The following is a 14134-nucleotide window of genomic DNA, read 5'->3' as shown; positions in this document are numbered from 1 at the left end:
TCAAAACCAGACACCAGGCAACCCTACTCAGGGGTCTTTTCCAGGGGCCCCCCAATGCGACCGGGGCATCCCTCCCCATCCAGGGCAGACCACCCCATGGGTCCTGGGGGGTGTCAGTGACTTGGGGGGCCGGTGACTGGGGGGGCAGCACATGGTGATCTAGGGGGCCGTCCCAGGACACTTGGTTTGCCCAGCGCTGAAGGGCTTCGGGGGGACGCGCCCCTGGTCCAGCGGCTGCGGAGCGGCCGGGGCTGGGGGGCGCAGACACGTTGCCCGAACGGGGGCTCCCCGCCCCGGCAGCCGCCCGCCGCTTCCTCCTGCCGGGCCTGGCGGGAGTTGTAGTGCGCCGGCCGGGCGGAGGCGGGCAGCCCGGCCCCCTGGCGGACTACAAGTCCCAGGCAGGGCGCGGGGCGGCGGCCGGGGGGCGCTGCGGGCCGCGCACTCGCACACGCCGACGGGGGGGACGCGGCGCCGCTCGCTGCCGGAGTCGGGGACGATGCAGGCGGAGTCGGGGATCGTGCCGGACTTCGAGGTGGGCGAGGAGTTCCACGAGGAGCCCAAGACCTACTATGAGCTGAAGAGCCAGCCCCTGAAAAGCAGGTGGGTCCGGGGGCACTGCCAGGGCAGCGCGGTGCCCCTTCCTCCGCCGCCCGGCTCCCTGCCCTGCCCCCTGGCATGTCCCCCGCTCTCTGCCCCTGCGCCTCCTGGCCTTTGCCCCCGTTCTAGTCTCCCTACCCCTCTCCCTTCCTCTGCCCCATCTCCGTTCCTTGCCCCTGCCTCCTGCCCCCGCTCCTTGCCCCCTTCATCAGTCTCCTGTCTCCTTTCCGTTCCCTTTCCTCTGCCTCCTGCCCCCTTTCCTTTGCCCCCTTCATCAGTCTCCTGTCTCCTTTCCGTTCCCTTTCCTCTGCCTCCTTCCCCCTTTCCTTTGCCCCCTTCATCAGTCTCCTGTCTCCTTTCCGTTCCCTTTCCTCTGCCTCCTTCCCCCTTTCCTTTGCCCCCTTCATCAGTCTCCTGTCTCCTTTCCGTTCCCTTTCCTCTGCCTCCTGCCCCCTTTCCTTTGCCCCCTTCATCAGTCTCCTGTCTCCTTTCCATTCCCTTTCCTCTGCCTCCTGCCCCCTTTCCTTTGCCCCCTTCATCAGTCTCCTGTCTCCTTTCCATTCCCTTTCCTCTGCCTCCTGCCCCCTTTCCTTTGCCCCCTTCATCAGTCTCCTGTCTCCTTTCCATTCCCTTTCCTCTGCCTCCTGCCCCCTTTCCTTTGCCCCCTTCATCAGTCTCCTGTCTCCTGTCTCCTTTCTATTCTTTTCCCTCTGCCTCCCTCCCCCTTTCCTTTGCCCCCTTCATTAGCCTCCTGCCTCCTTTCCATTCCCTTTCCTCTGCCTCCTTTGCCCCCCTCCATTCCCCATTCATCAGCTTCCTGCCCCCTTTCGATTCCCCTGCCCTTCTTCCGTCCTTTGCCCCTTTTCCATCCGTCCCCTTCTTTGCCCCTGCTCTTCTGTCATTCTGTCCCTCTTTTATTCTCCTCTCCTCCCATCCTTCCCTCTGCATCTTTCCTGTCTTCCCTACTTTTAGGAGAGGACCCTTTCCTCCCCCCTGCCCTGGTCCAGATAGGAATGGGGAAAGTCTTTCCCTTCCTCACCCCTGGCAGTGGCACTCTGATGCTGCCTGTGCCCTGAAGCCACAGGGCCTGCCCACGTTTGGGCGCACAGGAGCTGGGGGCAGGAATGCGTAGGCTGTCACTGACACACAGCATGGAACAGTGTGTCAAAGCAGGGGAAATGTTGCAAAGAGCAGCCTGGTAACTTAGGGGCAAAGAGGGTTGGTTGGTGTCACAATCTGAGGAGGCTGTTTGGTATGGGGTGATGGTGATGGGGGTTTGCCGGTGCTTAAACCATGTCTTTGATTGAAAAAAAATGCTACAGAGGGAATAATAGGGCGGCCATGTGTCTGCTGTTTGTATTCTGTACTGCTGAATCAGCCCATTTGTAAACGTTAAACAAAATATATTGAAAGGCAACATCCTATGCAGTTGGGGACCATAAAAGCAGCCATTTAGTTAGTGTTTCCTGTAATAATAGCAGTTTTGTTTGACGTGTGTTTGGGGGAGAGGGGGGGCCCAAGTTCTGTGTGGTATTATATAAAGGGTATTGTTGGGTATTATCCAGCCTTGGCCAAAGGCTATTGCCGTCCTTCTTGGAGAGGCCCAGACTACAACTAATGCTTGACTGTGCATAAAGACTATAGAAAACAAAGTGAGAGAGACCAGCACCTTTTCATTCAGGGAATGCAGTGCTCTAAATGTGTGACTAAGCTGGATCCGTAGAGTGTTCTGATGAGCTCACCTACATAAAATTGGATTAGTTGTGGAAAAATGAGGGGAAACTCCATCAGGTAAAATCAATGATCACACACAATGATGATGGAGAATAGCTGTTTCTGCTGTTTTAAAATTTGCAATATCTATTTTTGGGGTGTGAAAGCCATCGTGCTAGCTGGATAAATGCTAGCTAGTCAAAAAACCCTTTTTGTATTTTGTAATACACCGTTTTACACTTTTACATGGAAACAGGTGCAGGGCAGAATCTGGGAGTTAATTAATGCTAAATTAAACAAGTGTTGGAATACTTTATGGTTTTGTTGTCATTTTTAGCAGGACCATGATACCTGAAATCAATGAATGAATTAAAAGTTGTGAATTGATATGTCAAGTTCTTGCAGTGGGGTTTAGCACAGTTACCTGCTATATTATACTCTCAATCTGCTGTTATTTAGACAGGTTGCCAGCTTGTTCAGCGTATTTCCAGTCCTCTTAGACTGTATTAGAACATTTGTTTCTTTTGGGAACTGCAGGAAGAAGAAAGCAAATGCATTTAGCAGTTAAAGTCATCTGTGTCTTGTAAGCCCTGCATGTTTTTACTCTGTCAGCAAAGTCGTCTTGTTTCTTCTCTGGACTTTCTTCCAAGGTGCTTTGTCAACAACAAACCTTCCATCCTCATCACAATGCTCCCTAATGAAATGTTTTTGCCATCTGTATCTCACTTATAATAAAACCTGTTGATAGCGTATCTTGTTTTAAGTTGTTTTCAGATTTTAGGCATATGTACCTAATTTAAAAGAGCACACGGTGAATTTGGCAAATATTAAGTAAATTCATCGCAACTTTAGTAAGTCTATAAATATGTTCCCCAGACCTCAAACAGAAGTCAAAGTATATGTTAGATATTGTACTTTGCCCTTCTGGCTTCAGAAAAAAATCAAGCTCTTTCAGATCGGTGAAGGCCCTACTACTAACACCCAAGCTTTCAAATCTGGGGATGCTTAGGGCTTGTGTTCATTGCAGTTAATTTGAGTTGTAACTCAATTGTTGCCCTGTCTACACACAATCCCGTAACTCAGTGTGATGATGCTTTTAAATCTTGTTGACTTGCCTGTCAGAGGATACATGCAGTAGCTTGAGTTAGCCTAACATCCTCAACTGCTAATTCATCCACTGTGTGCAGCTTCTGTTATTTTGCAGTGTAGCTGCTTTCAGTTGAGCTAAGCGAACTAGAGAGGAGTGTTCGCTCTGCAGTGAAGTTGTACCTGTCGGGCAAGCACTTTGGCGTAGATCCACTGCAGTCGTAGTGCGTGTGGAGAGAAGTGTTTCTCGTGTAGCTAGAACCCAAACAATGTAGGGAGTCAAAGTTCAATGTCCACACTTTAAATTGCACCTGGAAACTGTGCGGCCTGTACGGACCTGGTGTTTCTTATGGTCCGTCTTCTTCAGCAATCAAATACCCAGCTGTAGATTCTGGTTGGTTGTCATGAGTTCTGTTCTGTGTGCTTTACAGTAATGTAGTCCATACGAGCAAGGAGACTAGGATCCAGGCCCTCATTTGAGGTGAATGATTGTCACCACCCCATCTTACTCCCCCAGGCACAGATAAAAATCCTTTAGGGATCTAAATGCACCCCTATGTCGTGAAGCTCTGTGAAGCTGAAGTGGGCAAACCTACACAAGAATGATAACCATATTCAGGGTCTTCCTGAAACAAACCAGCATTATTTCCAGCATACCTGCACTGAGCCACAGCCAGCTTGCTGTCACCTGAGTACTTACGTCATCTGAGCCAAGCACCCAGAATGCAAACACAGGCTCTTTTCATGTCCAAAGTAACAGAGCTCGAGTCATCAGATTGCAGTCTGGACCACATCCCCATGTTCCCCAGCAGTTTCATGTCCATATCAAGCAGGAAGAGTCTCTTACACCCACTCTACATCCCTCCAGTAAGAGAGCCCCCTGAGGTAGAATAACAATTCCCTAAACTGCTTAGGATCTTTCTGACAGAAGAGAATAGATACTGTTGACATTGATGTAACTGGCCCAGCATGTGTAGTCCTTGATTTCTGCAATGTGCTGAGTCCACAGCAGACTGGGCTGAGGCAGGGAGCCCATTTCCTGGTGGACTAAAAGTACAGCCCAGTAGGGTTCACAGCCAGGTTAATGAAACTTAGTGGATGATAGCAACAAGGGCTGCTGCTATCATGGGTGGAGACCTGACCTATTTCCATCAATAGAGGGAGATCAGCCAATGGGATACTGTACTGTTGCTCTACTCGGCTTCTGCTTGAAACTTGGCTTGTGGGTGTCAAGAATATCTGAGAACGACAAGGGTCCGATTCTGTTTTCTTGATCATATTGGTGTAAATCAGGAGTAACTGCCCCTTCCTGGAGCTTCTCAGCCACCATACCCCAAAAGGCATTTGAGGAACCGAGTGGTAATGAGATGATGATAAACATCAGGAGCTGGTTTGTTGAACAAGGATCTACATGGCCACTTGGTTGAGCAGTGCTGGCATGCTGCCTTTCCTTGCTAATCTCCACTAGCGGGACTCAATTTCTTCTGTAATTTTTATTTATTTTTTTTACCAGCAATGAGGGGCACAGAATACTTTCAACCTGTAAGCAATCTGAAGTTCCCCTGGCACAATTGGAGGAGTGAAATAATAATGCTTTTCAGTGAGTCGATTTCAAAGCTTCTGCCAAAGGAGGCATTATCCACATCTTAAAGATGGGGAAACCAAGGCACAGAAAGCGATAAAAATAAAATATCACCAATAACCCACTTCTTGGTTGTTTAGTTTAGCTCAGTAATTGCAATATTGATCTCCCTTCTTAAGAGCCTCCTTTTCTACTGCCTCTTCCACCCAATTCACCTTTTCCCCAGCTTATGACATCTAGTTAATATATCTTTTTTTAATGCACACTCCCATTTGATAATTGGACTAAGATGCATTTGATTCCAACCTAAAGTCTTAGGGGAACTCATAAGAACTTAGCCTCTCACAGTGGGAAGTGCTAGACATGTTTTAATGGTTCTCTAGAATTTGCTGTGGTTGATCGTAAGCCTTTGAAAACAAAATAGGTCTTGCATGCCCCAGAGTTTCTGCACAGACACTTTTAAGTGAGAGGGGGAGACCTGGAAGCTGTGAATAAATATGACAAAGGTTTTTTTTCATAGCTTTCATTTTATTTATTACTGAGTAGCTACTAAACTACAGAATGCAAGATGAAATCCTGTCCTCCTAGCATATACACAAACCCTGTCAGTGAGCATTACACATGCATTACTGAAAACAGATTTGACCATTTACTGTCACTGGGAGGCTCTGCATTTAAATTGACTCCCTTGGCATGGTAGTCTAAGTTTACTGTTAATACAGAGGTGCTAAGAACAGCAAAAATTGTTTGGGTTGCTCTATTTGCTTCTCCTTTTTCCTCCCAGTTAAAATAAACCCATTTGGCTTGTACCCATTTAATGTAGTAAAGCACTGCAAATTGTCAACTATATTGTAGCTGACCATTTTAATTTTACAAAAACTGCATTCAGCAAGAATTACAAGCTATTTTTATTTACCATTTATGCTACTGCACTGCTGATCTTTTTCAGCTTAAATTTAATATCCCATGAATGACTCTGCCATGAAAGTTGTATTTTAAATGGAAAAAGTTAATAGAAACTGTGTGCATGATACTTTTAAAAAAGAAGCTTATGGTTATTTTATTAGTAATAACTTTGACATGTAATTTGTAACATCACTGAAGTAGTTTCTACAAAACTCATTGCTCTAGATATTCAAGGCTATATATACGATTTAGTCCTATATATTTCACTAATGCAAATCAGTATCGCGTATATAGCCAGCACTCAAATCTTCACTTGTTTTATGTCATCGTGTGCTGATCTAAGTGTTGGCAGTTGGTGACTGGTTACATTAATTTTCCTTCTCTTAGAAGACCATATATTAACAAGGATAGTAACTAATGGGGAAAAAATGGGTGCATAAGCTTTTTTGCAGAGAATACTAAGTCTCAGACCAAACTGGACTGTTATAAAGTTCTTTACCATTCCTATAATCAGCTCCAGTTTTGTAAAATCATTTTGCAGTGTGATTTAGATGTAAACTCCATTATATTAGTATTTTCAATATTGTGTTTATTCTTTTTTCAGATTACTGCTATTTATGGAATTTATTCAAATGTTTTATATTATCATTGAGTTCTGCAGTGCAGTTTGTTCAGACTGTTTATATCTGTTCCAGTTGTGCAAGAAGTGGAAAATATCCTTTATTTAGAACAAGTCACATGTGCTTACATCCAGGAGCAGTCTCAGTGTTGAAAAAAAATGTATCTTAGAGGAACAAATTTAAAACAGTTTCTGAAAGATTTTTTCCTTCTCTAAAAGATAAACATTAACATAGTTTTAACAACAAGAAAATATAGCAACTGAGTAAGTATAGTAAAACACCCAGGGTGAGATTTTGAAAGCACTGAACATTGGAGTAACTGGTCGTATTGATCTTAATGGGAGTGGAGTTATGCCAGTACTATGTATCTTTGCAGATCCATCCCATAACATTTTTGTGAGTGAATAAACTATCTGCTGTGTGTTGCTGTGTTCTTATAATTTTTTATGGAAATGTATTTTTGAATATGCATCACTAAAATGTTTTATGCAAATTGGGGCAAGTAACCTATCCTTTGTAGAACTTGTAATCCCCCTGAATGTGCATATTCTGTTTGTGTGCCTGTATCATTCTTGTATATGAAGCTAGACTTATGAAGTATAAGCCTATTTATATAACTAGATGTGCTAATGAAGGCCATTAGCAGTGCTCAAGGAACTGCATGGCCCGGTGCTCAAGGCGATGATCTGTGAATAGTCTTGTTTTTCCTGTAAGCCTGCATTGCTTTTGGTTCTGCAAAGACAGGTGACTATGTCACCTGGTGCTGGAATCAATCTTGAATTTTATACTTCTCCACAGGGGTGGGGAGAATGGATCAAAGACTATCTACCCTGGGGAAATTCTAGAACAGGAATGGAAAGCAAACGATGGTCTTCAGCTGGCTTCACAGACTGCACCCCACCCCGAGAGGATACATGAAAACACTTGAAACAAAAAGAACTCTAAGGACAGGGGTGGAGAGAAGCCAGTAGACCCAGGTCAGAAAAAAAATCAGCTCTGGTCTGAGAAGTACTTTACCTGAAATAAGAACTAGGGTGAGAAATTATGATTTGTATCAACTTTTCTTAGTGTATTAGGATTTGCTGGTGTGTTTTGTTTTACTTTAGCTTAATAACGTACTTTGATCTGTGTCTTGTCACTTGCACCCACTTTATATCTAATAAAAACACTTTTGTTTATTATCAAGTCTAGTTGTATATAATTATCGGGGTGGGGAGGGAACAGCAGCTGTGCATATCTTTCATCGATAAAGGGAGTGAACATCTTACGAGCTCATTCTGTATAAACTTTCTGCAGCGAGACAGATTTATTTGGGGTTTTGGTCCCATTGGGGCCATGCACCAGTGTGCTGTGTCATGTTGCTGTGACTGAGCCTTCCCAAAGCTGAGCTTTTCAGCCAGTGTTGCCTTGCTGGGGACTGTTACTCCAATTCTTGTTCTTTGCTGGGGGAGATCAGAGCTTGTAGCTCAGCAGGACAGGGTGGTGGGGCACCCCACAGAGCAGGCAGGTAGCCTCCGTGGTTTAATCAACCCACCAGGTGACAGCCTTAAGGGAATTTCTATGACCCAACCCATCACATGATGTTTATACTACATCTCAAATTCACATTACTACAGAGAGAACCCTAGCTACAGATAATTGCCTGAAATATTACTTATTTGTTATGTAAACCCAACAAAATAAATGTACTCTAATAATAATAATAATAATAACAATATAGTGCCTAGTTTTATATAGTGCTTTTCATCAGTAGATCTCAAAATGATTTACAAAGATGAGTGATGGTAATTGGGATATGAAAATGTGGCGGAAAATAAATATTCAAAATATTTCCTGTATAGAGAGCTGATGGTCACACTTCTGTTTAAGTTGCCTAATATTTTCCATTGTCAAAGATTCCTGGCCTTCTTTCTGAGAAACTCTCAGACCTCCATTGTTTGTTGCAGCCCTTGATATTTGGCAGGGGGAACACCTTTGGGATACTAAAGTGCCTTTTCTTTTTCCCGTGAAATTCTATTCAGATTTTTCCATGATGTAACTCTTAAAGATCAACATTTCATTTCTCTTACTTGCATTTCTCAGGCAGCCTGCCAAATTAGTGACAAAATATTTTAAGAACAGGCTGATACCCCAGAGCTAGTAGGAGAGAGAATCGGGCAGGGCTTTATATTATGTAAGATAGTCTTTAATTAATGTCCACATCCTGGTTCCCTCCCCCTCCCCCCCCCCCCGCCCAGATACTAATAACTTGCACAGAATCTTAAATTTTCATAAAACCCCCTCAACCAAACAAACATTCCCCTGATAAGAATCTGGTCTGATGTATCAGAAAGTTTCTATTACTCTTCCTTGCCTCTATTTGGATTCCAATCAAGTAGCAGCAACATGAAATCGACCAGATTCTAGTCGATTTCACAGCAGCCAAGGGGCTTTTGCCCAGTCTTGACAATGTCTAAAGCTGCTGAGGAAGATCTGAGTGGAAGCAATGGCACTACAGCTGTTTGCGTATTGCAGAGTGCATCAGTTTATGTTCGCTCACATTATAGAAAGTCATGTTCACCACCCATGGGGGGGGATGAAATTTTTTTAAAGTTTTTGTTTATATTTGACATATAAATATGGCTTCTCATCAGACGCTCCTGTAATTAAAACTTTAATAGGGAAAAGGTTAGAGACTTGTAGAGCACCTCTGTTCAAAATATACCTGCTCTTTGGATGTGAATAATAGAGAGAGAAAGCTATAGGTTTTGAATAGGACAGTTTGAATATAACTTTTTGGGGGAAATGCTACGTTTGTCGCTGCATTTCAGAGCAAAATTTTGGAAAAAAAATGAGCCAGTTGTTTTTCATTTATTATTTTTTAAATTCCAAAACACTGGATTTGCATGTTCATTGACGACAGACATTTTAATTACTAGTTTGACATTTCAATGCTAGAAAGAACATTAGAACTTGTTTACAGCTCCCCATCAGCACCTTGTCCATAGGTGGTGCTTTTTCCTACTTTAGATTTTAACACGCTTTAACATGCAAAGTAATGGCTTTACTCATTTATCTTTGTTGATTTAAACTCATGCTGACTAAAGTATTTTTGCCAGAATAAAGCTGAATGCTGTAACAGAAGTAACTGTACACTGAAACCTGTCACCTTACATTATATTATTATTCTACTTGATTATTGACTTTTTCTTTCTTACTGGTTAACATGGTAAAACCAGAATGATTACAGGGCAATAAATACCATGCATACTCTTGTGGTTTCCATTTTATATTTGAAGTATAGGAGCAATGCAAGTAAACTGAAAACATTTTGTTTTGCTCTGCTGTGTATTCATAGCGTACTATTGCTTGGTTTGCATATATCCATGGGTTACTGAGCTAAGCATCTGGTTTGAAATATGTAGACTCTCTGGAATCAAAGAAGAGATCCTGGCAGAGTCAGTGCAGCCTGTCATCCTTTTCTGGTAGTTAAAATGAGTGTTTTGCAATTTACTGTTAGCAGGTCTTTCAGACAACTCCCTGAGGGTGCGTCTACACTGCAACACTATTTCGGGATACTTGAGTATCCCCAATAGCTATCCTGCATCCTCACAGCAAGCCTGTTATTTCAAAATATAACAGGCTCGCTGCTCTGATGTCCCTGTAAACCTCATTCCATGATATGTAAGAGACATTTTGGAATAGCGGATTATTTTGAAATTTGGCACTGTGCCAAATTATGGAATAAGCTATTTTGAAATAAGATGGAAATAAGATACACAATTTGCAATACCAGATGTAGCTTATTTTGAGCTACGGTGCAGAGTAGATGCACCCTAAAAGACCGACAGCGTATCTGCATTGGGAAAGCATTAAAGATTCCAAGGGGCCTTTTGTCTGTGTCCGTGGCCAGATTTTCACCTTTTGCCTCACACCAATGTTGTGAAGGATTCTCCACCCAAAAGTGTGTGCATGGAGAAGTGATTCTTTTACATGTACAGACCCAGTCCTGTGAAGAAGTTCAGGACCATAAATTGGTCATTGAGTCCTAGAGACATAATTGAATCAGATTTTGCGCTTATAAATTCCTCTCCTTTTCAGAACATTTTAGGATCCTTTTGGGTGAAAGGCTCTATTCTGCTAAGGAGAGATGTATCCTCAGTCTAAACTTTGTTCCTTTTACTGTAATAGTACTGCTAGGTGTGTGAACTAATATTAGAACATTCTCATGTGTAATGCTAGATGCCACAGGAGTTCAGCTGCCCTTTAATATCTTCACTAACCAGCTTTAATAGCTTGTTATCTCTAGTTTGTTATTGCCATAAATGGTGTCTTTACTGTGTAACTTTTTCTCATATTTGTATCTTTCCAACCATCTTTCTGACAAAGATTCAAGATGGAGTCCAGTAGTTTGTATTTGTCTTAATTGATAACTAATTATACAGAAACAGTCTATAGAACTTTTTACCACATCGCAAGCTGCCACTGTGACAGGTCGAGGGACAGAAATGTGTTGCTGCCTGATCAAATTACTTTTTCAAGCATGAACCAACAGGAATGGGTGAGATTGTTACATTTAACACAGTGTAAAGGAAAATAGAAGTTTACTATAGGAGTTCGCATTAGTATTTTAATACAGCTTAAATCTCTGAAGTCTGACACTCTCTGGTCTGGCAACATCCAGGGTCCGGCATGATTTTAGTTTGCCAGATGTCCACTTATCATGGATACAGGCTCTGTATCAGAGGCATCAAGGCTGGGAGGAGGTAGGAGCTGGTGTTGAGGTAGCGTCACAGGGGGGATGCTGCTGCAAAGCAACCCCTGTCTGCGGTGGCCCGGGCTGGTCACAAACCCAGGCTGCTCCCAGCTCCCCGCTGGTATCTCTCTGTGGTCAAGGCATAAGCTGGGACTGAGCAATTCCAGTTCAGTCCCAGCTCGTGCCAGGCCTGGGAACTATCCCCGCTGTGGCTCTGCATTTTAAATGTAATAATAGCCGGAGGGCTCTTACTACATTTACAATGCAAAGCTGCAGCAGGAGCAGATTCTGCACCTGGTGCGAGTTGGGACACAGCGCCTTCCCTTACCGACTAATCATGTAGTGGATACAAATTGCATCGACTATTCGATTAGCCAGTTACCTGCCTCTTAACATCCTTATCTCCTGCAGTCCCAAAGTTTGTTTATGGCCACTAGTCCTGCCTCTGTGTTCTGTGCTGTATTTAGCACTACTTTACCCCTAAATGTCTTCTAAGAGTCCAGCAAGCAGTGGAAGTGTTGGTAATGCTGCTAGACGATACTGACCTTCCGTGGTTTGGCAAATCATAGAATCATAGAATACTAGGACTGGAAGCGACCTCGAGGGGTCATCGAGTCCAGTCCCCTGCCCTCATGGCAGGACCAAATACTGTCTAGACCATCCCTGATAGACATTTATCTAACCTATTCTTAAATATCTCCAGAGGTGGGGATTCCACAACCTCCCTGGGCAATTTATTCCAGTGTTTGACTACCCTGACAGTTAGGAACTTTTTCCTAATGTCCAACCTAAACCTCCCTTGCTGCAGTTTAAGCCCACTGCTTCTTGTTCTATCCTCAGAGGCCAAGATGAACACGTTTTCTCCCTCCTCCTTATGACACCCTCTGGTTCAGCACAGGTCAGGTCCCAAGAGTGTCAGACTAGAGAGGTTCAACCTATACTGCAATTAGCAGCCTTTAACAGTAAGATTTTTTTTTTAAAACCCAATTCCTATCAAGAATTTGCCTGTAAGGTATAACCAGACAGTAGGACAAAGATGGGTTCATGTAAGTATATACTGTAATATGTTATGCTGGGAAAATAACATGGAGGAAAAACCCAAACACCCCACGAGGTGGAGGGGCAGGGGAGTATCAAACACAGTGTGGCACTATGGGTTGGATACAATTTAAAGGTTCGAACCTGCAACTCGTATTCCACATAAATAGTCTTTGCTCACATGAACAGTCACGTTCAAGTCAATGCGACTGTTCTCTGAGCAGGGACTGCTGGATCCCATCTCAGTTTTGAAAAGCCTTTCATAATATCCATGAGCCAGGTTATCAGTCTGCTCTGGTGACTCAACATAGCTGCAAACTTGGTTTAACCAGCTAGTTAGGTTGGCTGTATGGGTACTTTGCACAGGTGTGATAATGCACATCAGCCAGTACATGCTGGGGAATCTGGCTCTGTTACCAATCACTCCAGAGAATTAAACCGAATAACAGAGCTAATTAATGGAACTGGGAGAAAGAAATAGAGATATGGACCAGGAAGAAAGCTCATATCGGGCCAAATGTTCAAAGGCACCTGTAGTGACCCTTAACTTGTATATATGCAAAGGTGCATGCACAATTTTTGTTGGCCCAGTCTCACTTTCACAAAGAATGATAGTTTATACGCACAGAAATCCTATTTAAATGTGTCGATTTAGGGAAATGGGCCTTACATGTGCAAATGCAGCATTTTATGTGCAGGGAAATCTTTGACAAACTCTGTCAGGCTTCTGTTTGTCTTGACGTCATTCAAGGACACATCTGTTTTAGTCTTTGATGGCTGCCAAGGTGCCATGCGTATCACTAGGGATTAGTTAAAAATCTTGTCTATTTATGTGTCAATCTATCAAAACTCACCTGTCAGACTTGGGATGGTGAGGCAGCTTTTACCTGATCATCTATACTGATCCACATTGCTACGTAAACAACAAGGAGACTTGAGGCATGTTAAAGACTAACAACTTTATTAGGGCAATGTTTCCCCATTTTATTTGGCCATGGAACCCTTTTAAACTTGAAAGAATTTTGCGGAATCCCTAATAACAATCTTGCACATGGAGCTGAAAAAGTAGACCACACATAAATAAGGAGAATAATAAACAATTGCTAAACAAGGTCATGAGATCGACGTTTAGTTTAACTGCACATATTTAAAAACAAAAATCACATTTAACGTGTACAAACTGTTAACAGTGGTATATAACAGGCGATCGCACAACTGACTGCGTGCGCAGCGCTGAGTAGTCATATCATCGTCCCCGCTCTCTGGCTAAGCTGGCATTACACAGGGACACTTATCGTGGCAAACACAAATGAAAATTGTTTTCAATAAAATTCATAAATGCTTAAATATTTATTCGTTTTGTATATCATAAAACGTCGTTGTAATGGAATTTTCTCACAAAACCCTTATTTTCACTAGCGGAATCCCGGTGTGCCGCAGAACACCATTTGAGAGATGCTGTATTAGGGCATAAGCTTTCATGAGCTGCTACCCACAAAAGCTTATAACCTTATAAAATTGTTAGTCTTTAAGGTGCCAGACGACTCCTAGTCTGTTTCTGTAAAACCCATGAAAAGGGCTACCTCTCTGAAAATTGCTACATAGCAAGTCTCAGTCTAGCCAAGTATAGTGTGGTTCAAGTTGGGACACTGGGGAATTGTGGATCTGATAGGCAGGAATGGAAGCCAGTTGATTGGAGGAATGCAGCTGGAATAAAGACATAGGAACGTTGGAATGTCCTGGATTAAGGAGACAGAAGACTAGGAAAGGAATTAATATTTACTGTATGTGTTATAGTAGTGCCTAAAGGGCTCATCCAACACAGAACCCTGATGTTCTTGCTATTGTAAAGTCGTA

The 14134-nt window shown here is 43.2% G+C and overlaps 1 protein-coding gene across 2 annotated transcripts in view; it reads left to right on the top strand.

Annotated features, from left to right (window-relative positions):
* The first annotated feature begins 268 nt into the window (after positions 1–268).
* The window catches only part of MITF (melanocyte inducing transcription factor), a 192967-nt gene continuing 179101 nt past the window's right edge, over positions 269–14134 (top strand). Inside the window, exon 1 of one of the 2 annotated variants that reach the window (XM_075938575.2) lies at positions 269–600. In XM_075938575.2, the coding sequence (XP_075794690.1) occupies positions 497–600 (104 nt within the window). In that variant the 5' untranslated portion in view covers positions 269–496. The remainder of the gene's footprint in view (positions 601–14134) is intronic. The other variant, XM_006120017.5, reaches the window with a different exon arrangement.

Source organism: Pelodiscus sinensis, chromosome 11 (assembly GCF_052426305.1).
Source record: "Pelodiscus sinensis isolate ZL-2025 chromosome 11, ASM5242630v1, whole genome shotgun sequence".
Taxonomy (NCBI): domain Eukaryota; kingdom Metazoa; phylum Chordata; order Testudines; family Trionychidae; genus Pelodiscus; species Pelodiscus sinensis.
This window is presented reverse-complemented; position numbering and strand designations above follow the sequence as displayed.